Source organism: Calonectris borealis, chromosome 5 (assembly GCF_964195595.1).
Source record: "Calonectris borealis chromosome 5, bCalBor7.hap1.2, whole genome shotgun sequence".
NCBI lineage: Eukaryota > Metazoa > Chordata > Aves > Procellariiformes > Procellariidae > Calonectris > Calonectris borealis.
In genome coordinates, this window is record NC_134316.1 from 43,965,481 (window position 1) to 43,986,035 (window position 20,555).

Genomic DNA, 20,555 nt, shown 5'->3' on the forward strand with positions numbered 1-20,555 from the left:
CAAAAGGGACATGCAGGTTTGCTAACAAAGACAAGCAAGAACTTTTGGGCTGGACCAGTAGTATCTTAAATCAGTCACAGGATGATGACTATTACCTTTTGCTTCCCTCCTATTTTCCAGAAGAAGTGTCAGTGACCAAGCTGTAGGCTGTGCACGTCTCTGAGAGGACAAAATCCAAGCTGCAGGAACAACTGTGATGTAAGGACTTGCTTCCCTTCACATGCTGTTCTTGTATGTGACAGCCTCCTGGAAGTTAGCAAGCCATGCAGCTCATACCTTGTCCTAAGGCTGCTCCAAGAGGCTCTAAGCCTCACCCACTAGGTTGGAGAAATGGTCTTTCTTTATCAGGTCCATATATATCTATGGTAGCCCTAGGGACATGCCATTTTTGGCTTAGTAAGGGGCTAATAGGACATGCCTGCCCTCCTGAAATGTCAACTTTGTAAGTAAAATAACAACAACAAAATTAAATCCAGAGCTGCACTGGTTGTAGATCTGGCATTGCTCATGGATTGACACCTGCTAAGACTCATGTATCACACCCCTTGAGAAAGGAGAGCAGCATCCTGACAAAGAGCTCTGAGCACTGTTAAAAACACAGACTAGGTTCAAAAAGAAGTTCAGGTGGAAGATCTAGGTGAACAGGCCATGAGCTGAGTGTCCTAAACTAGAGCTGTAATTAGCTGCAGCACAGTAGTGCATAGGAGTCCAGATTAATTACGTACCCTGCCAGGGGTCTGTTTTATTCTTCCGAGCTGCAACAGCACAAAGACCTGAGATGCCTCTCCTCTGGCCCAAGAGATGGATTTTCTCCACCCTGGGCATTGTTCTGTACTCCCTCAATGTGGAGTGATGCAAAGAGAATTTTTGTCTATGCTTTAAGGCAGACATTGTTAGAACCCAGGAAAAAGCAGGTTCTTGAAACTCCGCTTGACAGAAGTTGTCTTTGTGCTTATTCTGCAAGTAGCAGAAAAAGAGTAAGCTGCAGCCCCTATGATGTGCAGTTGGTTCTGATACGTGAGGACATCACCACCACATGACAGCGCTTCGAATGAGCACACTGTGATCATGGGGAACAAAGCAAGACGTGGCCAGTGCTAGAGGATTTCTCAGCTCACTGGTGCAAAAGAAGCAGCAACATTAAGGCAATCAGAGCAACTTCTTTTCTTTTAGTTCTTAAAAGTAGTAAATCATACTTGGTTTTACTTACTTTTTGGCTGTTCTCAGCATAGACCACATGGATAGACTGAAATTTTTTTTTTCCTTTTCTTTTTTTAATAACAGCTTCCAGTTAACTTTGCTGTTTCTCAGCACCATCACTAGCATAAGGCTGTAATGTTTGGTAGACAGGTACTCTGTAAGAATGTTTCTTTAAAGGAACTTTGCCCTCTTGATTACACCAAGATAACTCAGAATGTATGAAAGTTCATGTGCTTTTCTAATTAAAGGTTTATGAAGGTGTATAAAATAACCTTTAATGCAATTTTCCCTTACATTATGATCAACACTTACATTGCCTTTAAAAATATTCTGGCTGCTACATTGGGACGCATGACCATGTTACAGCACTTGAGACAATGTGCATGCTCGTGAACCACAGCAAATGCAAGTTAATGCAGTTTAACTAAGCCGAGATCTCTCTTTGTAAGCTAATCTGACTTCAATCTTGTGTTATCATTATTTTGAATTCTTTTTGGGGTGGAGCCTACATTTGATAGTTCACGTACAAAACATTCTGAGAGGAAAAGAAAATCTTCTTGTGCCCTCACGGCATGCTACAAAGACAGAAGCAAAGAAGCTGATTCTCTTTCTTGAAGATACCAAGCTCTCTTCAGTCCTTGAACGGCTATGACTGAAGTTGATCTGGCATGTCAGGAACTGATCGTTTACCAGTATCTTTACCAGCACCTTTTCAAAGACAAGGACAAGGAGTAAGCAACACAGCTAAAAGTGCACTACCCACTTAGAGGTCACACAGCATTCCTCTTTCACAATGACAGATTCAGGTCTGCTTCCTGCAGACAGCTGATCTAGATACCCCTTCCACCCCTACCTACATGGAGGCCACTGAGGCAACAGCTACAGTAAGAATGGCTTTTCAGGGGAAAGTGATTGGGCTGCCAACAAAACGGCCAATTACATGCAGAAAGCTCAGCAGCCACAAAAATGTCCATTAGTGGTGCAGGGAAAGCATCAGCATGCGTGTGTATGACTGAAGAGACTCTTCCATGTATGACTAAGTTCTATTTCAGGTATTGGGTTGGGTGCATTTCTGGATTCCTTGGGATAACCCCACAGAAACCAATCTGGGAAACTAAATAAACTGCTTCTGGCTGTAACCTGCTCCTTTACTACTGATGTGAACGGGGCAGGGCTCACAAGACAGACTGCCTAACTGCACAAGGAGCTCAAAGTTTGGTGGTGGCTGATGAAGCATTCAAAATGTTACAAGTAGCGTACCAGCTCATACTAAGATACATAAAAAAAAAAAAAAAAGCAGCTGTAAAGCAAGAATTAAAATGTCTACTGACTGCTTGGAAAAGACACAGGCTGAAGCCCAAAGGAGTGGGTAAGTCTTAGAAGAGATGTAAGAACAGGTATTTGCATCTTCTCCTGTACATGCAAAACACAAAGGATTTAACCTACGACAGAATTAGGCTGTCTTGCTGTCAGACTAATTATCTGGGTCAAATAGCAATGAAAAAGTGTCATTCCTACAATAACACAAAGCATTTTGTTTTCATTTTTAAGACTGCAAGCTCCTCAGAGCAGTAAGTCTCTACTTAAATTTTGTGTAACACAGGGCTCATTGCGAGCTCTCGCATCAGAACAACTCCTATCTACCTGTCCCAAAGAGACAGGCACTGGTGAAGCAACGACTGCCAGGAGAAAGATCCTCCACAAGAGTCAGGTTTTGCCACCCCTTCTTAACAAAGGGTTTTGATGGCACTGCCGGATACACTTGCAATTTTATTGTGTTAACCTGCGGTTTTACTATTCTACGTTGTCCGATACAGGTTTCTGTTGGAGGGCCTGATCCAGTCCAGCATGTTAGCACAAACCCGTCTTCAGCAGTAGTTTAATTTCTTCGCTGTGCTCTGACCAGGGGTGGCTGAGATACAGGCAAACGCTGTTTCATCAACTCACCCACAGAGGCAGTGACCTTAAGCACAGGGGCAGGGCAGACAGCTGGGAGCGGCAGCGTCAAACCAGACAGGCAAGATTCATTGGAAACTCCCTGTCAAAGGCAAATCCTTGATTTTTTTGCCATTGGAATTTGTCAACCTTAGAAAGCTGTCTCAGAAGTCACATGATAGTCCTGGGAAGAGCTCATCCTGATGGAATATTAGAGCCAATTTAGGGCAAGTTTAGTCAGGTACTTGAAGCAATTCTGGGTGCTCTGGTCACTGGCAAGTGCCACTTGCATCTGGACTGTCTCCAGGGAGGGATATGAGCATATTAAACTGAGCTTCTTTCATAGCCAGATAAAGAGCATCACACAGGTAACATCTTTATCCTACCAGGGGACCAAATAATAAACAGAGCCAAACCTCACTTTCAGACTAATACACAACCCTTGCAGACCACATGGAACTGCGGCACAGCCACTGCAGATCACAATCCTGGGCATCAGTAGCAGATTACCTTTACAAAGCATCCTTCATTTCAAGTATGTGAGCAACACCGCCCATCAAGGCAGAGTAGCCCCTGCACCTCTTCCAGCCACACCACAGAAACATTTTTGATGACTTATGATCCTTCATTTCTTTCCCTAAGCCACTTGACACTAGGACTAAGATACCATTACAAGAGGGCAACATTTTTTAAAGGGCTATCAGGCATTTCCAGGAGAGACTTTAACCACAGGCCTCTGTAAATATTTTTTATTATGCTTTGGAAGTTCTCATCACACATGATCACGACGTAGACGGTGCAAAGTGTTTTGCTGCCTGTTGAACCAGTGTGTAAGGTGTTAGCAAAAGCAGGAGGTTACTTATCAGCCAGTCAGTACTGCCTTAAACACACATCTTTACTGCTGCCCACATTGCCTTACCGTCTGTATTTATAGACTCGTATCCGCCTCCTCATATCAAGTCCTCATTTATCCCCAAGCATGCACAGCAAACCCTGCACCTCTCTGGTTGTATTTGTGAGGACAAAGTCACACGCCCTCCAAGCCTCTCTCAGATTACAGCACATCCTTGAACTGTCCAAAACATCACCCGTTTTGGCTGCAAATCCACTTGGACTCTTCCCATCTGGCCGACTCCTCTCTTTTCCTGTTCTCCATCTCCTTTTCTGCCCATGAAAAGTGTGATCGCTTCTATTTGCAAGGAAGATGATAGCGGGAGGTGTGGTGGTCCTTCAGGTCAAACTCATCATGGCCTTCCCTGAGAAGCAAACGCAAAGTGCAGTCAGAAGTAAATACCCAGGCAGGGAACTCACCCTTAGCCACTGCACAAGATGTCTCCCAGCAGCCCTTAACTAGAAACCTATCCCAAGGGTTAGTTGTGAGGACCTGACTGGCAGCCATGTGGGCTGACTACTTAAGATATTTGCTCGTAACAGAAACCTCCGAGGCGTTTTGTGGAAAGGTCTGCTCACCCTTGCCTGCTGGAATGGGAAATGACAATAAGTCCCTCTGTCCCTTTCCCTTTTTGAGATTCATGTAACTGGTGGCTCATTTTCAGCACCATGTCTGTGATTCCCAGGCCCATTAGCAACTCTTATGACAAAATGACAGTCTGCTCCCCACAACTCTGAAAAATAACTGTTGTGGCTAAAACGCAGTGTATTGGCAGCTGTCCTAACCATGCTCAGAAGCAGACAGTGTTGAGTAAGACACAAGCTTGCATCTGCAGCATGGAATTGATACACTCACCTGCTAGACTGCTGATTCTGCTTTTACTGATGTTTGCTGTCTGATACTTTCGTTTGTTTGTTTCCTTTCATTTTTAATCATCTAACATTGCCCATTATATGTTTTCCTACCATTTGCATAAGTTCTCCCCCTCTCCATTTCCATCTCTCTACAAAAACATTTGCAGGAAATGAGAGAATATACACCAAAGCATCTCTTACTATCCCAACCAGATTCTTAGCATCCTGCTGTCTAAATGTCATCCAGCACTAATCTGACAACCAGCCAACTACCCAATACTTTTGAGGCACGAAAAAGAGAAGCTACACAATCTGTGAGGAATAGCTTTGTATTCAAAGGAATTACCCCTCCAAATTTGAGATATGCAACTCTTTTGTCAAAAATCAAGGTACAGATGTTTAAGGACCAAGACTATAGTTGCTGCAGGACCTTACTGAGAAAAAAAGGTTTGCCCATACATATTGCCACAAAGAATTTTTTATATGGTTTAAGACTGCAGAGTCTCAACCTAAGAAAAGCCTCAGGAATTTATACTATCTGATCTCCTCTCTTATGTGAAACTGGCCCAGATCATCCATCAATGTCATTAACAAGCCACAGGAGTCGCTGAACAATGGTCTCGCTTATTCCATCCCACGCAATGCAGCACATCAGCTGCTCCAGAGAACGCTCAGACAATGTGCCCAAACATGCACTGGAGCAGTACAGACAGAACATTTCTGCCTAGGACCAGTTTAGTCCCTGAAGCTGGGATAACTACTGATTGCACAAAGTATTTCCATAATGACTAGCATTCAGCTCAAATCTGGGTTCCTCAAATCCTCCATTCTACTGCCTGCTTTTCTGCCCAACAGGAAGAACAAACAAAAGCGGCCAAGCTTACCTGTGACCCGCCTCTCAGACCAAGAGGAATTGCTAGACTTACCGAAAACAGCGCTGGCAGTAGAGGTCCCCGTCACAGCCGTGGCAGCGCAAAGTGGCATCTTCGTTGCAAATACAGCACCAGGGTAACTCATCCTCATCGCTGTCATCTGCCCTGGTAAAAGCTGTGGTGGTTGGAGTCTGGCTCTGGTTCACAAAGAAAACAGAGACACAGAATTCAAACCCCAGCAGAGACAATACAGGACTTTCATTGTAATGCATGATAGCCACAATGACATCTCACATGGTCCATAGTTCATTCTCTGTTGATCCTAGGTCTGTGAGGTGAACTTGCCCAGAGCCCAAGGATAGGCTCCAAATGTATCTAGACTGTTAAATAAAAACCCAAGGTAATACCTATCATTTACTCATGAATCTGTTGCTCGGAAGGTAAACAGGTATTCACCCTCATTTAGAGTCTACAGCAATATACACCAACATTGTCCACACTGTGTTAAGGGCATGAAGCCCAGATCTTCTGGCAGGCACCACAGCAATACCAAGTGACTGACAATCCCTGCTGCAAAGGCAAGCGATGAAGCAGTTTTGTTGAAAGCAGTTATGTGGGAAGGGAAAGCAGTGGGGAGGTGGGGCGGGTTGTCTTTTCCCTGTTACAGAAAGAAAATTGGGGGACAAAGGAAGTGATTTGCCAAAATGCCCCTACTATTGATGTGTACCTGAGGTCGGGCCAAAAAGATCTTCTGAAATCATAACCTAAAATCTATCCATAAGGTCATCTATTGTCTCCTTCTGCTTTACAGAGAACTCTTGCGGAACTGAACAGCCATACACACACTGGGATACAGTGCCTGGACACTGGTAAAGGCAGCTTCCTAACACAACAGCAATAAAATGGCACTATCTTTTGCATCAGTAATCCCAGAAGCGCAAGGTGGCATAGCTATGAGATAGTTGTTTTCAATAATGCTTACAATTAAATAATTTCTTCGACTGGGGACAGGCCTGTCAGGTGTCTGTGAGTCACAGGTCCATTTATTTCTTGTAATATACATTAGACAAGGTGTATGTATTTCCATAATAAGCTGGAATCCATTCTGAGCATAGGATATCTTGTTACTAATTCCTTCCTCTGACGTTATATGAGAACACAGACAGTTGATTACTATCTAGAGGTTCTATTCTGCGCATGCTGAAAGCACTGGCAAACCTCCCACTTAACCTGGTTCAAGCTGCATGGTACTAGACCGTGGCCGCCTTAGTCTAATTATACTGGTGAGTTAAAAATCCCTTCTCTAATATCCATCTTGCGAGATTGTTGTGGTTTAACACGGCAGGCAGCCAAACGCCACACAGCCACTCGCTCACCCTCCCCCACCTTCAGTGGGATGGGGGAGAGAATCAGAAAAAAAAGTAAAATTCCTGGATTGAGATAAAGACAGTTTAATAGAACAGAAAAGGAAGGGAAAATAATAATAATAATAATGGTAGAATATACAAAATGAGTGATGTACAATGCAATTGCTCACCACCCGCCGACCAAGGACCAGCCCATCCCCAAGGAGCGATCGCTACTTCCCAGACCACGCCTCCTAGTTTATATACTGAGTATGACATCATATGGTATGGAATACCCTGTTGGCCAGTTGCGCCAGCTGTCCTGGCTATGCTCCCTCCCAGCTTCTTGTGCACCTGGCAGAGCATGGGAAGCTGAAGAGTCCTTGACTATCGTAAACACTACTTAGCAACAACTAAAACATCAGTGTGTTATCAACATTCTTCTCATACTAAATCTAAAACACAGCACTATACCAGCTACTAGGAAGAAAATTAACTCTGTCCCAGCCAAAACCAGGACAGAGGTCTATGCTAACTTCTCTGGGTTTAGAGAACACCATCCCATTCAGCAGAAAGCCAGCCTGAAAGGAATTGTATTCCAGGGAGCAATTCCTTTTAAAAGTACAAGGATGACTCACAGCTGTGCTCAGGACTGGTCAGCCTTGCAGAAGCCACTCAGCTTGTCTGCTCTGGAGAAGCTGGTTGGATTTTTTTTTTCTGCATCAAGCCTAGGATACAGCAAACTTTTGCTGCAGACCTGTACTCTCCTGAGACCCTGGAACATGTCATTTCAAGAGATCCTGACCAGCTCACTGACCTTTTGCTTTGCTTTCTTACACAGGTTCTGTTGCGAGGGTCCTGGTTGGGCGGTCTGATCTGGAGGAATGTTGAATCCACTTGCTTCATCCAGGGCTGCTTCCTCTGTGAGCTGTTAACAACAGAAAGCAAGAAGCCTCTTGTTTCAAACAGTTGAGAGCCTAATTCTAGGCTCTAAGCCTCCTGCCCTTCTCCTTGCTCTCATCAGTAACAGGAGACGACAAGTCTGAACACATCTGCTGTTATCCAGACAGATGTGGGCTTGCTCTGTCTGCACTCTGAACACTGTGTGTACATTGTGAACAGTCAGTGTAGCAGCAGGGGCCTTCAGCTAACGCATTCTGCTTTGCAGTGCCGTTATCAGCAGACCCTCAACGTCATGCTAATCACACGCGTGTGGTCTGTAATCAGGCAGAAACTTAAGCACAGAAAGCTCGTGTCTGCCTGCAAGACAATTCATAGACATTTTAGAGAGAAATCTAGGCATAAGCTGCGCTAAACAGCACGCATCTCATCATTCATGTTCTAGTTGGGTGGGGGAAAAGATGAAACAAGAAGTAAGGAAATACCAGCAGAGTGGGTTTGGAGAGGAGACACACACCACAAGAGACCCTAAGCATGAATGAGAAAGACAATGTGACAGACTAGAAGTAACGCTGTGAATCGCCTGTAGCTGAATGGCCCATGGGAGCTAGTATTAGAAAAGCACTAGGAGGGGAAGGAATGAAACTCTGCCCAGGAACAGAAACACATCCTTTGCAGGCTCACCGGGTAACATACACACTGGGAATAACTGCGAGGAAGATGAACAAGGCCACAGCTGCCACTTCTGACCTGTTTTAGCACTCTGCAAATGGCTTCCTCCTCAGCCACTTCCTCATCACTGTCAGGGAGTTTATAGGTTTCCAGCGTAACTGCGGGAGTAAGAGACAGGAGAGTGTAACCCACACCTGCCTCAAACCTTGTGTCCACTTACGTGCCAGAGACAATCCTTTGTGGTGCAAGCTGGTTTTGGCATTCTGGTTCTGGCACATTCAGATCCTTTTCAGATGGGGACTCCTCAGAAAGGGCGTTTGCTTTTAATATTGCAAGAGGGAAGGAAAAAAGCCCCACCAAAAACAGAGCTTTACTTTTAAAAGCTTAGTTAATTCTAGCATGCTTTGGTGAGGTTATCTCAAAGAAGGGTGCAAGACAAAGCAGTCTGATCTTACGGGTCTGGCCTTTACCCTCAACTGAGATCTTTCATACTGATTTCATGATGAACCAACCTGTAAACTTTACAGACAGAACCAAATCTCAGTCCATTTCTTGCAGAACAGAGGAATTAAACAGATGAACGCTTCTCAGAAAATAAATTACTCTGTAAGAGAGTTCCTGTGAGAAATTACTCACAGGAACTTGGTTCCTTTCTTGGCACAGTATTCTTGTCTGCTACCCACCTTTCTCTGGGTCCTCGCCTCTGAGCGCTGCCAATCTTTTGGCAACTTGTAGGATCTTTTCCTGCCTAGTGTTCTCTTCCCGCAGCTCAGCAGCAGCTTCTGCCAGAAGTTTATTCTTTTCTTCCTCTAGCTGTTTTGGGTCCAGATTTGCAGGGCAAACACAATCTTCACTCTCTCGATTGAGATCATTCAAACTTTGGCTACTAACAGCTGCAAACAGACACACAGAACATGCTGGTGACTCGGCAGCAATGTTCCTTGGGCACAGCCAACATGACTAAAGCAATGGTATGACAGCAGCTTGCTGCTCTCCATTAATCTGGGTGATAACGAGAGGAGGCATGCCACAGTAGGATCCACACATGAAGAGAAGAAAGTGAGCTAATCTGTGGTTTACAGTGAGATTACAGAGAAAGCACCGCAGCTAGTAAGATAATGGTATCCCAGATTCTGATGTTTTGTAACAGAGCACAGGTGTGTTAGGAGAAGTAACAGCTCCTCCCCAGGGAAGGGTCACCTTAGAGAAACAGAGAGAATAATACAACCCTGAGAAGAAGGAATCATCTCCCAAGCAAAGACAATGAGACCCAGTATGGAGTCAGATGCCTGCTCTTGGTCAATCTGCGAGTCATAACGGGGAGATAAGGACAAGCTGGACAGCCAGCTCACCTGTAAGCTAGACAGGGAGGCACATATTCCCTTCTCACTGTAGCACATACATTATCCGACAGAAACAGGTCTTTGGAAGCCAAAATAAATACCTTGAGGCTGGACTCTTGGTCTGTAATGCTCATCAATGGCAACTTCCTCAGACAGTTGAGTTAAGAGGTCATCTGTCTGCTGGACCAGACTTCTGGTATCAGGAGGTCGGTGTACCTAAGAAACAAGGGCATGGGAAAAGGCAAATGAGAGGAAAGTAGGACGCTCAATCAAAGGAAGAGTTTGGTAACCAAGATCATCCCCCTCGGTGGGAGCAGCATAAAAAGATGCATCCACTGATCTGAGAGCCTCAGCTTACGGTTATCGGTGCAAGACTTTCAGGGCTTCATTCTCAGAGGTGCTGAAAGCGCACAACTCTAAAAGCAGTCACCCAAACAAGGCAAAGTGGTGCTGAACGTACAGGAGTACATGCTAGTGGATCCCAACCCCAGCTCTGCCACTACCTTCAATGTAAATAAAGTGCCACTCACAACAGTGCCAGCCAGCAGCCCCGCTGAGGCCTATGATAACAGCTGGGTGTGCAGTACTGCTGAAAAAGGAGCATGAGGAAACAATTTCTCGGGAACAAGATCATTCATATAGGCTTCGAAGCCAACTCATGCCTCTGCAATCTCAGACCAACCACTCTGTGCTTCCATTTCTGGAATAATTAACAGGATTTTGCCCAGCTGGGATGCAGTAACAACTACAAGATACAATTAGAAGGTAGGGCTGATAAGCCCCAAACACAGACAAGTAGCTCTGAAAAAATATCGCACCACTTAGGTACACAAATGGGTTGAGAGGAAAAAAATTACCATCATTTGTTAAAAATAAACACATGAACTACATTTGACATAAAGGAACATACTGCATTCAGACTGAAGCAGTGAACTGGTAAAAGCTGGCCATTTGCTTCCGGAGCAACGACACAAACAGGAAACAGAGATTTCTGAAGGGAGGCACCTGGACGCAAAAAAGCTGGAGAAGGAAGAATGGCTAACATGCTGGGACACCAGTTACTGTGTCAGCTCAGAATACACTGCTGGCTAAAGAGCTGAGGGAGCTTACGGGTCTGGGAGCCTGGGAAGGAGGAGGTCTCCCCTGCAGGACAGCCAACCGGTCCTCCATTTCCTGGGTGGATGGAACAGGTCCCCGGCAATCCTCCTTCAGGGCAGCCAGCCTAGCTTCGATCTCAGCCTGAGTAGGGATGGACTCTGCAATTCAAAATAACCCAAGGGAGGAGATTACTTTTATTATTGAAAACAAAAGGCTTCACATTTTTTTTTCTTAAAACTGTATTTCTTTCTGGAATCAGACTCTGAACACCTGAGCAAAAACCTCCCTCAGCCTGATGTGAATGAGGGGTCATACTGCAGTGACTGGGAGACTACCCTAACGCTAACTGCTATCCTTTTCTTCTGAGTCCTTGCCTCCTTCACAGGTTACCTCCTAGCCATAAGGCGAGTATTAGGGTCATTAGGGTCAAATGCCAATGTCATTTGGCAATCAGCTGACTCAGAATACTAGGGACAGGCAGAGAAATAAGTGTTATTTAGGCAGTACAGTCCATTGCTCCCACATCTCTTAATGTAATCCTAGGCATATCAGACTGTAACCCTCCCCCACCACACAACAGGACAAGAGGAAATGGCCTCAAGTTGTGCCAGGGGAGGTTTAGACTGGATATTAGGAAAAATTTATTCACTGAAAGGGTTGTCAAGCACTGAACAGGCTGCCCAGAGAAGTGGCTGAGTCACCATCCTTGGAGGTATTTAAAAGACAGGTAGATGTGGCACTTGGGGACAAGATTTAGTGGTGGACTTGGCTGTGTTAGGTTTACGGTCTGACTTGATGAACTTTAAGGTCTTTTCCAACCTAAATGATTCTATGATAATCAGATAACCACTTTGCAGTGTGTTCTTTCCCTTTTTGAAGGGAAGAGATCACATATCATTTAGAGATCACATATCATTTTTTAAATAGTTTATTCTCCCACAAGCATCACAAGGCTGCCCCAGAACCTGACAGCCATGGACTGGGATGAGAGTCCTTTTTCTCCTCTGCGAGGTAAGGCTGGCCAGAACATAATCCCACAGAGACTGGTGCTGCTGTTGTCCAGGACAATGACCCACAGGAAACCTTCTGTAAAATAGTTTGGCCAAAGACCCTCATTTCATTCTGCTCCTCTTGGGTTTGACACAGGCTTTTATCCCAAACAATGGAAAATGGGAAAGTGATTTTACAGGTAAGATACTGCCCCAAAACTGAGAAGCAGTTTCAACGGAAACCCCAAGAAGCAAAAAGAAACTAGGACATTAATCTAAAATCATTGTAGAATCTGGCCATTGTGGCAGCAGGACGTGGATGCTCTGTCCAATTTTAACCCCTCAATTCCCTAAAAAGGCAGGCTCTGACAGCCCAGCACTTCTCTCTCCCTCCAGATTCCATGTTTCCTAAGTAGCAGTGTTCCCAACCAAGGTATCTCTGGTATCCTCCAATACTCACTTGGTTTCCTTTCCTCTCTGAGCCTCTCCAGTCTCTCTGCAATAGCTCTATCCTCTTTTGAGAGCCCCTGGTATCTGGAGCCTGCTTGACCTGGGGGTTTTGCAGCTGCCTTCTGTTGTTCTTTCAGCTGGTTTTGCTTAGCCTCAAAAGCTGCTACACGCCTGTGACAAGGATGGAAAAAAGATATAACAATTGAGAACAGGGGTTTAAACCCTGAGATATGAAAACATCCTCTGTGAACCCAACAGGCTATTTGAAGAACGTTGGTGTAGAACAGAACAGAACCCACTCCCTCCTGGACCAGGCTCTCCCATATCGACACAATGAGGTACTCCCAAGAGCAAGGAAAACCTTAGCTCACAGGAGCAGCACACCTGGCACCATTTCCAAGGAGACAAGGAATGTTTCACCACCAGGCTCCTGTTTCCAAGCCAACCCTGATCAGTCACAGATGAACATAGGCAGGTGGATGTTCAGGAGTCTATTCAAAAGAGCACACCCCACACCCCCCCAAACAAACAAACAAAAACCGCAAACAACAAAACAAAAACCCCATCCTTAATCTAATTCTGAACACACAAATACCCACATCACAACCCCAACTTTTGCTGGTCTCTATAGGGGAAGAGGAGTGAGGGCCTGAAAGGCTACTCTGCGGCAGAAACAACCGTCTGGTTGGCAAATGCAACTCACTTTTTGTAGTTTTCTGGTGGTGACCATTTTGCTGAACTGCTTTGAGATCCCCCTCTGGAAGACAAAACCAACAATTTCTCTGAACTCAAGATACTGGCAATGCTTCAATCATCTAGTCTCTCAACTCAAGAGGAATCAGTATACATTTCTCGACCTCCTGTTACAGCCCCATTCATAACCTCATTAATATGGAGAGCGATCAGCTTATGGAAAGGATTAAGATAATATAGCTGCCTGGGACAGCAGGGGACTTAATTTCTAGTCCTTTGGTCCAGTTGTTTTGCATCTAATTTCTAGTCCTTTGGTCCAGTTGTTTTGCATCTGGACAGAATGTGATTTAATACGGTCACCAGTGATCCAAAGGAGGAAGGGCTGAAATACTCTTGCCTCCCACAAGCCTGCACCTCCCAGTTCAGAGAACAGATAGAGAGTAGTTAGGCAAGACTCCCACTGTAATTAGCTTCCATGCAGCAGAACACTCTGAAAGGAGCTGTGGCATGCAACAAACACAGAATTATATAATGCACAAGCTAAACAAAATGTTACAAAAATTATTATATAACCACCAGTATCATAACGACACCTTCTAGCACACTTGAACACTGCACACCACAAACACATCTTGCGTAACTACCTTCTACTTTGTATTCAGGTTGAGCTGCTAAACTACGCACTTATGTAGGGTAGTTAGCATATTTTATTCATTCTTAGAAGTCACAGCTACAAACACACCTGCGCTGTGCTAAGGCCTGTATAGTAATGAATGAATGCAGCACTGTTGGACGGCTTTCCAGTTCTAAGGTTTCAGTTCTGAAAGCTATTTGCTATCAATACACGCAGCTCCCAGAGCTGCAGCCTACGTGTATTATCTACCTGCTATCCAGTCAGGGAGGATTTCTTTCCGCTGTAACTTTATAGTACTGATATTAAACAGGTGAGGAAAAAAAACCAAAAGAAACATGGAGAAAGGCTGCCCTGTTTTCTTAATGGCTTTGGAGTTGTAAATGGAAATCAGAAAATTTCGAAACTGAAAGACTGAATACTGTATTTTCACCATCAATAGCTCACACTCTTTTCATGAGCCAGTGCTGCTGAAATGAAGCCCCTGCTAATGAGAGGCTCTTCTCTTTTAAACACCTGCAGAGCCAGAAAATTCCCCACTGGCTGGTGAAAATTCCTTGCTATAGGAGAGAAGTAAGGAAGAGAGGTAAGAGAAACGCAAGAGAAGGAAGAGGACACAGAAGAATTGGTTGAGAGAGGGGTTCTGGTGTACACTTGTGTTACTTGTTCACATGTATAACCCATATTGCTACTGAGTTACATTTTTTTGTTTTCAACAGGCAATCTACAGGTTACGTTTGCAAATTTTTTTTTTTCCTTTTAAAAGCAAACCGATTTTGCTACAAAATTTTAAGTCTTCAGGCTACACATAGCAGAGACCCCTCAACAAGGAGGATTTGTGTCACTGTTTGCCCACAGAGGTAATAACACTTTGAACATCTTATTGTCAGGCCATTCAACCACTACACATCTGAAAAAACTGCCAGTGCTTTCAAAGGGGTGTAGATTTCTGGGCAAAAACACAGTGGGGCTTAACCTGGTCTCACCTAGCTAAGATATCCACAGGCATTCAGTGTCCATCCATGAACATTTACACCTGGTTCTTTCAGACCACGCTGTCACTGCAGAGAGCAGCCTCACAAATCCTGATTCCTATCTCTGGACTGCACAGCTCATGTAACAGCAGTTCAGTAACAGCCCGGCTTGAAACTCCAGGGTTCAGGCAGCGTGCATGCACAAGTGCAAGGCACAGCTCCCGCGCAGAAATCCGCAACACAGCATTGGGATGCAACATGAAGAAACAAAGCAGGACGCTGTCTTTGGGTGAAGAAACACTCCTGTCTTACCCAGTTAGTTTTCCGTGACACTGCTTGCACACCTTCTGCTGAGTGCTTCCACAGCAGGGAACAACAGCACTGAAGCTAAGGCAGCCTGAGCAGAACGACCGTCCGCAGTTCTTGCATCCACACTGCGGAGACACAAGAGAGGGGCAGGACAGGGCTTCATCACCGAGTCACCATACACACCCCATTGCTCTGGCTGGCCGTAGGCAGGAATGATGCCCATGCCAAGGTGGATTAAAAATAATGCTGGGGTTATAGTGATTTTTTAAGAGAACCGTATCATTAGCTGCTACTGAAAATATGGAGACTCTCGAGAGCCTTTGAGCACCAGCACATAACTCCTGCTAGAAGCAGAGACACCATTTCGTCCCATAGTATAATAAACGGCGTATGTGGGGAATTCTCTGAGACAATGACTGAATACCGGCTTACAGGGACGACATCTAATGACGATTTTTTCTCCTTTTTTTGCAGTGATGGCACATATTTAAAGACATAGGCACCACAAGAGCTCAGTAACCAAGCAAGGACAACAACGCTACGATGCTAGTCGGGAAGCGTGCCTCGGCGCCGAGAAGGGCAGGCTTCCCGGTTCCCCGCTCAGGCCCCCTCAGCCGGACTTGCCTCTTTCTTGAAGACAGAGAACTTGGACGCACACCCATAGCACCGGCTACCCATGGCGCTACCGGAGGCGCCACCGCCGCCCGGGCCCTGCCCGGCGCTCAGGCACCGCGCTGCGCCCCCGCTACGCCAAGCTCCATCGTTCCCGCCCCGGATCTTTTTTTAACTGCCGCGGACGCAAAGCGCGGCAGCGGGCCGGAGCTATCGGTACCGGGGAGGCCGAGACACCGCCCTCCCGCCCCTCACACACCGAGCCGGTGCCGTACGGCGCCCCGCCCCGCCCCGCCGCGGCGCACGGCCCGACGGGAGTTGTAGTTCTGCGAGCCACCCTCCTCGCCTCCAGCCGCCAGGCGGCACTGCGCGGACAAACTACACTGCCCAGGGCTCCGCGCCGCACCCGGCGCCGGGCCTGCCGGGAGCCACCTGTAGCGGCCAGGGACCCGAAAACATCCGGTTCTGCCGCGCGATGCATTGTGGTATCTGTAGTCTGCTGCCGCCGTCCCGCCCTGCCAGTAGGGACTGGGGCCCGGGAAGGCTCCATTTCCCGGCAGGCAGCGCGCCGGGCGGGCGGGCCGGGGAGCCCGGCGGCGGCGGGGCTGAGGTGAAGGTCAGCTTCTGGCGGTGGCGGCGGACTAGTTGTCCCCGCGCGCCCTGCGGTGGGTCGGGGAGGAGGGGGGCCCGGCAGCGCCTCTCCCCAGCGCCCCTCGTCGCCAGGGAGGCACACAGGGTGGCCGGCCCGACGCCACGGGGTGGGCGCCGCCTCAGCCTCCCCGCCCCTCAGGGGCCTCCGTGCCCCGGCCTAGCTCTTTTTCACGGATGTTCGCTGTTCCCACAGTAAGGAAAGGCATTGCCGCTTTTGAGGTGGGAGAGGGAGGACCGGCAGGCCTCGTGCTTCGTTGCTTTCACGTTACGTAGTTAAGCAGTTGCTTACAACAGTTCAGTATGGCGTCGCTGCCTCGTACGCCGATGTGTGCCACACTCCCAGTACAGCAGACGCAGTTAGTAGGGTGTTGCGTTTTTGTCCATTAGCTGTCGTTGGGTGTTAATAAGACAAAAAGTGTATTCTCTAATGCTGACAGGGTTGCGCTCAAGTTATTCTGGTTTTTTGCCTTAAACCTGTGGTGAGATGGTGGTTTCAGAGCATGAAATTAGCTGAACTGCAAAACTCCAGTTATCCCCAGCCAGTACTTCTGTGTTGTGGTTTAACCCCAACCGGCAACTAAGCCCCACACAGCCCCCTGGTGGGATGGGGGAGAGAATTAGAGGAGTAAAAGTGAGAAAACTCGTGGGTTGAGATAAAGACAGTTTAAAAGGTAAAGCACAAGCTGCGCACGCAAGCAAAGCAAAGCAAGGAATTCATTCACCACTTCCCATCGGCGGGCAGGTCTTCAGCCATCCCCAGGAAAGCAGGGCTCCATCATTAAGCGTGCTTAATGGTTACTTGGGAAGACAAAACGCCATCGCTCCGAATGTCCCCCCTTCCTCCCCCAGCTTTATACGCTGAGCATGATGTCATATGGTATGGGATATCCCTTTGGTCAGTTCGGGTCAGCTCTCCCGGCTGTGTCCCCTCCCAACTCCTTGTGCCCCTCCCAGCCTCCTCGCTGGTGGGGTGGGGTGAGGAGCAGAAAAGGCCTTGACTCTGTGTAAGCCCTGCTCAGCAGGAACGAAAACATCCCTGTGTTATCCACACTGTTTTCGGCACAAATCTAAAACATTGCCCCATATTAGCTACTGTGAAGACAATAAACTCCACCCCAGCCAAAACCAGCACAGCCTGACAGTGTTTGTTTGCATGCTTTCAGAAGTCAATGTCCTACAGTGTTTGTAAAATAAAGTTATTGAGTGCAGTTCTAGGTACCACTGGTTCCCATGAGTCATCTTGTTAATTGTGTGGGTTTGCAATTACATTTTGCATTCTTTCCAGTTTAACAGATAAGTCCACGCTGTAAAGACCTACATAATTAAATTAGGAAACTGACTCATCTATTCAAGGAAGTAAGACTCATTAATATCTGAACAGAGCTAAATTCAAAGGAAAAAAATTGGGGTTTCCCCTCTCAAGCTTTCGGGTTTTTTTAATGCTAAAGAACATTAGCAAGACAACTGTATAAAACTTGGAAGCTAAAATTTGCACCTGTCCAGCAATTGTATTAGAGGCACCTGGAAATTCCAGGTACTGTAGGCATAAAGCAGGGAATCAATACAAATATAAAACAGAATTTACTCAAATAAAACACTTCATTTGATGTTGTCTTTGCTATTGAGCTGGTCAATGGGAAAAGAGGAAGAGGAAATTTCAATCTGTATGTTACCGATTGACAGGTGTAATTTGTATTTTTTAATACAAAATATGAGCGGCGACCCAAAGAACCTTCCTATCCAGAGAACACCACCAACAGAGGTGCACGGGACGGAGCAAGACAGTTAAAGAAATTGAACTTACCTGTTCAGAAACACCTCGGCTGAACTGGCCGGATGGAACCCAGAGTCGTGATCAGGGCAGGAGAAGACCTTGCTCTCCCGTTCCCCTGCTGGTGCCCACCAGAGGGGGCCCGGCTCCCACAGTTCTTCCAGCTCCTGCACCAGAAGGCCGTTTGGCAGCTGAACAGCAGCAGCTTTTCTTTATTTTTTTCTCTTGCCTGCAGATGTTTCCCATGATAAAGGGAACTCCGATTATTAAAATCCTAAGTGATGACTTAGCCCACAAGGTTTTCAATTTGAGTTTGAAGTGTAGGAGAGATTAAATGGTCTTTGGTTCATAGGTTTTCTTCTTGTCAAACTCAATTGTACAGTAAGTTGTATATTCTCTGTCCTGCATAGTTATAGCTGCAAATGCTTTGTTCTTCTCTAGCTTGCTGTGAAACTGTGCCCCAGTGTATTGGACTTGGCCTTGATAATCTTGGGGCTTGATTACTATAGTGGAATGCATCTAGAAGTAAAACCTTTGGTCTGAAAAAGTTCAAATTAATTCAAAATGTGGCCGTCTGCCTACTAAGTCTCCCAGGCTGTAATGTTTCTCCTTGCAGTTCGCTGTGATAAAAAGGGCAGATCACCACAGTGAAATTGAAAACTGAGTTTCAGTACTCTCTTGCTGTTTCAGTAGGCTCATTTTCTTCTTCTAGATGAGGAACCAACTGTACTACCAGCATGCCAAAAGCTGTCCTTATTTTCTGTCAGGCATTGGGGTTCTAGTCATGCAAGCAAGCATTGTCTCAACCACATTTATTTACTTACGTAAGGGAAATGTGTTTTAAATTAAACACAAAAAAAGACCTATCAGTAGTACATATTTTGTGTGTTTCTGTAGTGCTTTATTCACAGCTGTTTTTCTCCTAGAGCAGTAATTGACAGATCTCTGTTCTGGTTCTTACAGATTACAAAAGCATGCCACCCAAAGGCCCTGATTTGCCTCCCAGATAGGAACCTGGACAGTCCCAAAGCAGGTAAGATTGGAATTCATGGACACAAACACTCTTGTCTCTTCCACACGCACAGGCTTGTGGAAATGGGTCTCTCTTAACACAAATCTGGTTTTGTATGCCATTAAGGTAATACCTGTTTGTTCCATGAGGTATGTACATATATGGGAATATATATATATATTCATCACTGCTAGATGCCTCTGTTTTTTAAGGTTAAATCCTTACCTGTTGGATTTCAAAGGTGTGTTAAGTGAATGCTGAACTTTCATTAGAATCCCTCAAAATCCTCCTATGGTGGTATTTGAATCCTAAACTTTCAGCTATACTGTCCATTGTGTCTACTGGCTGGTCACTCTTAATTAATATCTCAGAATATGAATGTTAATAGTAAGCTTATAAATAATTTTTATATATGGGAAATGCCTGTTGTGGGAGGATTATTGCCTGTTAGATGCAAGTCCCCTTACACTGTGCAGCTGGGTACACCTAAGCTCTTAGCAGGGTTTGTGAATTCTACAGCTTGTCCAATTAAGATTCGCAGCTAACTATGGGTGAAAATGAGAGGCAGTCGTTATAAGAAGGATGCCATTCATCGGGGTGTTTTGGATCTTGCATTTTCCTGTTCGGTGGGCCACAGATTTATAGACGAGTAATGTATAACTAAAGTGCAGACTGCTGGCAGGAAACCAGAGATTTTAGCAATAATTAGAGGAAAGCTGAAGGTTTTGATGTCTGCAGAGGGTCAGGAGGTGGTTTGGAGCATGTGTGGAAGCTCCAGCTAACGTGCATATCCCTTAAGGAAAGCGGTTAACAAGGGCCCCTAACAGAACTCATGAAAAACGGAACCTTTAGATCTCAGACTGAAAAGCCATTCCTATGAAAGAGAGAACTTATTCATCACATAAATATTTCAGCCTGTCTGTACATTCAGGAGTGCATTTCTACACCATTACTGTTTTCAAAACAAATGAGGTTGGACTTTTTAGCCAGGCTGTGTGCCCTTAGGGCTTATAACTTGCCTGCAGGAAGGGCTTGCTTACAAATAAAGCACCCTGATCAAATCACATTGCCACGTCTCAGACCCCTACTTAAAACCATATTTCTAGGGACAAGGTGCAAGGCTAATATTCCTATATGTGGTACATTGCTGTTTCAACATGTTGTTCGTGCTCCTTTACCAAATATGGGTGAACATCTAAAACATTGGACCTATGTAGAGCTCCACATGAGGCCATGGGAAGGGAATCTAAAGTAATACCCAAGTTACACAGCTGTTCAGCACTGTATATTTTAAATAGGGACCCATTCAACTTTGTATACAGTAACAGTTGTCATAGGGTTATTACTTTTG

General features: G+C 45.7%; 2 protein-coding genes across 2 annotated transcripts in view; one reads left to right on the forward strand and one right to left on the reverse strand.

The window, feature by feature from the left end:
* Positions 1-3,869: 3,869 nt before the first annotated feature.
* ZFYVE19 (zinc finger FYVE-type containing 19) lies at positions 3,870-16,058 on the reverse strand. Its single transcript, XM_075152170.1, has 11 exons — positions 15,783-16,058; positions 15,162-15,283; positions 13,255-13,308; positions 12,562-12,722; positions 11,125-11,270; positions 10,116-10,230; positions 9,355-9,564; positions 8,750-8,829; positions 7,917-8,027; positions 5,808-5,950; positions 3,870-4,391 (listed from the first exon to the last, which is right to left on the reverse strand). Exons 1-11 carry the CDS (start codon positions 15,834-15,836, stop codon positions 4,325-4,327), a joined length of 1,263 nt encoding a protein of 420 aa, XP_075008271.1. The 5' UTR covers positions 15,837-16,058; the 3' UTR covers positions 3,870-4,324.
* Positions 16,059-16,347: 289 nt separating this feature from the next.
* Positions 16,348-20,555, forward strand: part of LOC142083085 (transmembrane protein 263-like) — a 242,692-nt gene continuing 238,484 nt past the window's right edge. The window contains exons 1-2 of the transcript XR_012673955.1: positions 16,348-17,092; positions 19,156-19,225. The gene's annotated coding sequence lies outside the window, so the exon portion shown is untranslated. The remainder of the gene's footprint in view (positions 17,093-19,155; positions 19,226-20,555) is intronic.

Bases quoted from the DNA above. Each gene is read 5' to 3' on its own strand.
- ZFYVE19 (XM_075152170.1), bottom strand. From the start codon at position 15,836: ATGGGTAGCCGGTGCTATGGGTGTGCGTCCAAGTTCTCTGTCTTCAAG. The intron at 15,284-15,782 runs GCAAGTCCGGCT...GTGTCTCCGCAG, and splicing joins TCTCTGTCTTCAAGAAAGAG to TGTGGATGCAAGAACTGCGG. The intron at 13,309-15,161 runs GTAAGACAGGAG...TTTGTCTTCCAG, and splicing joins TGTCACGGAAAACTAACTGG to AGGGGGATCTCAAAGCAGTT.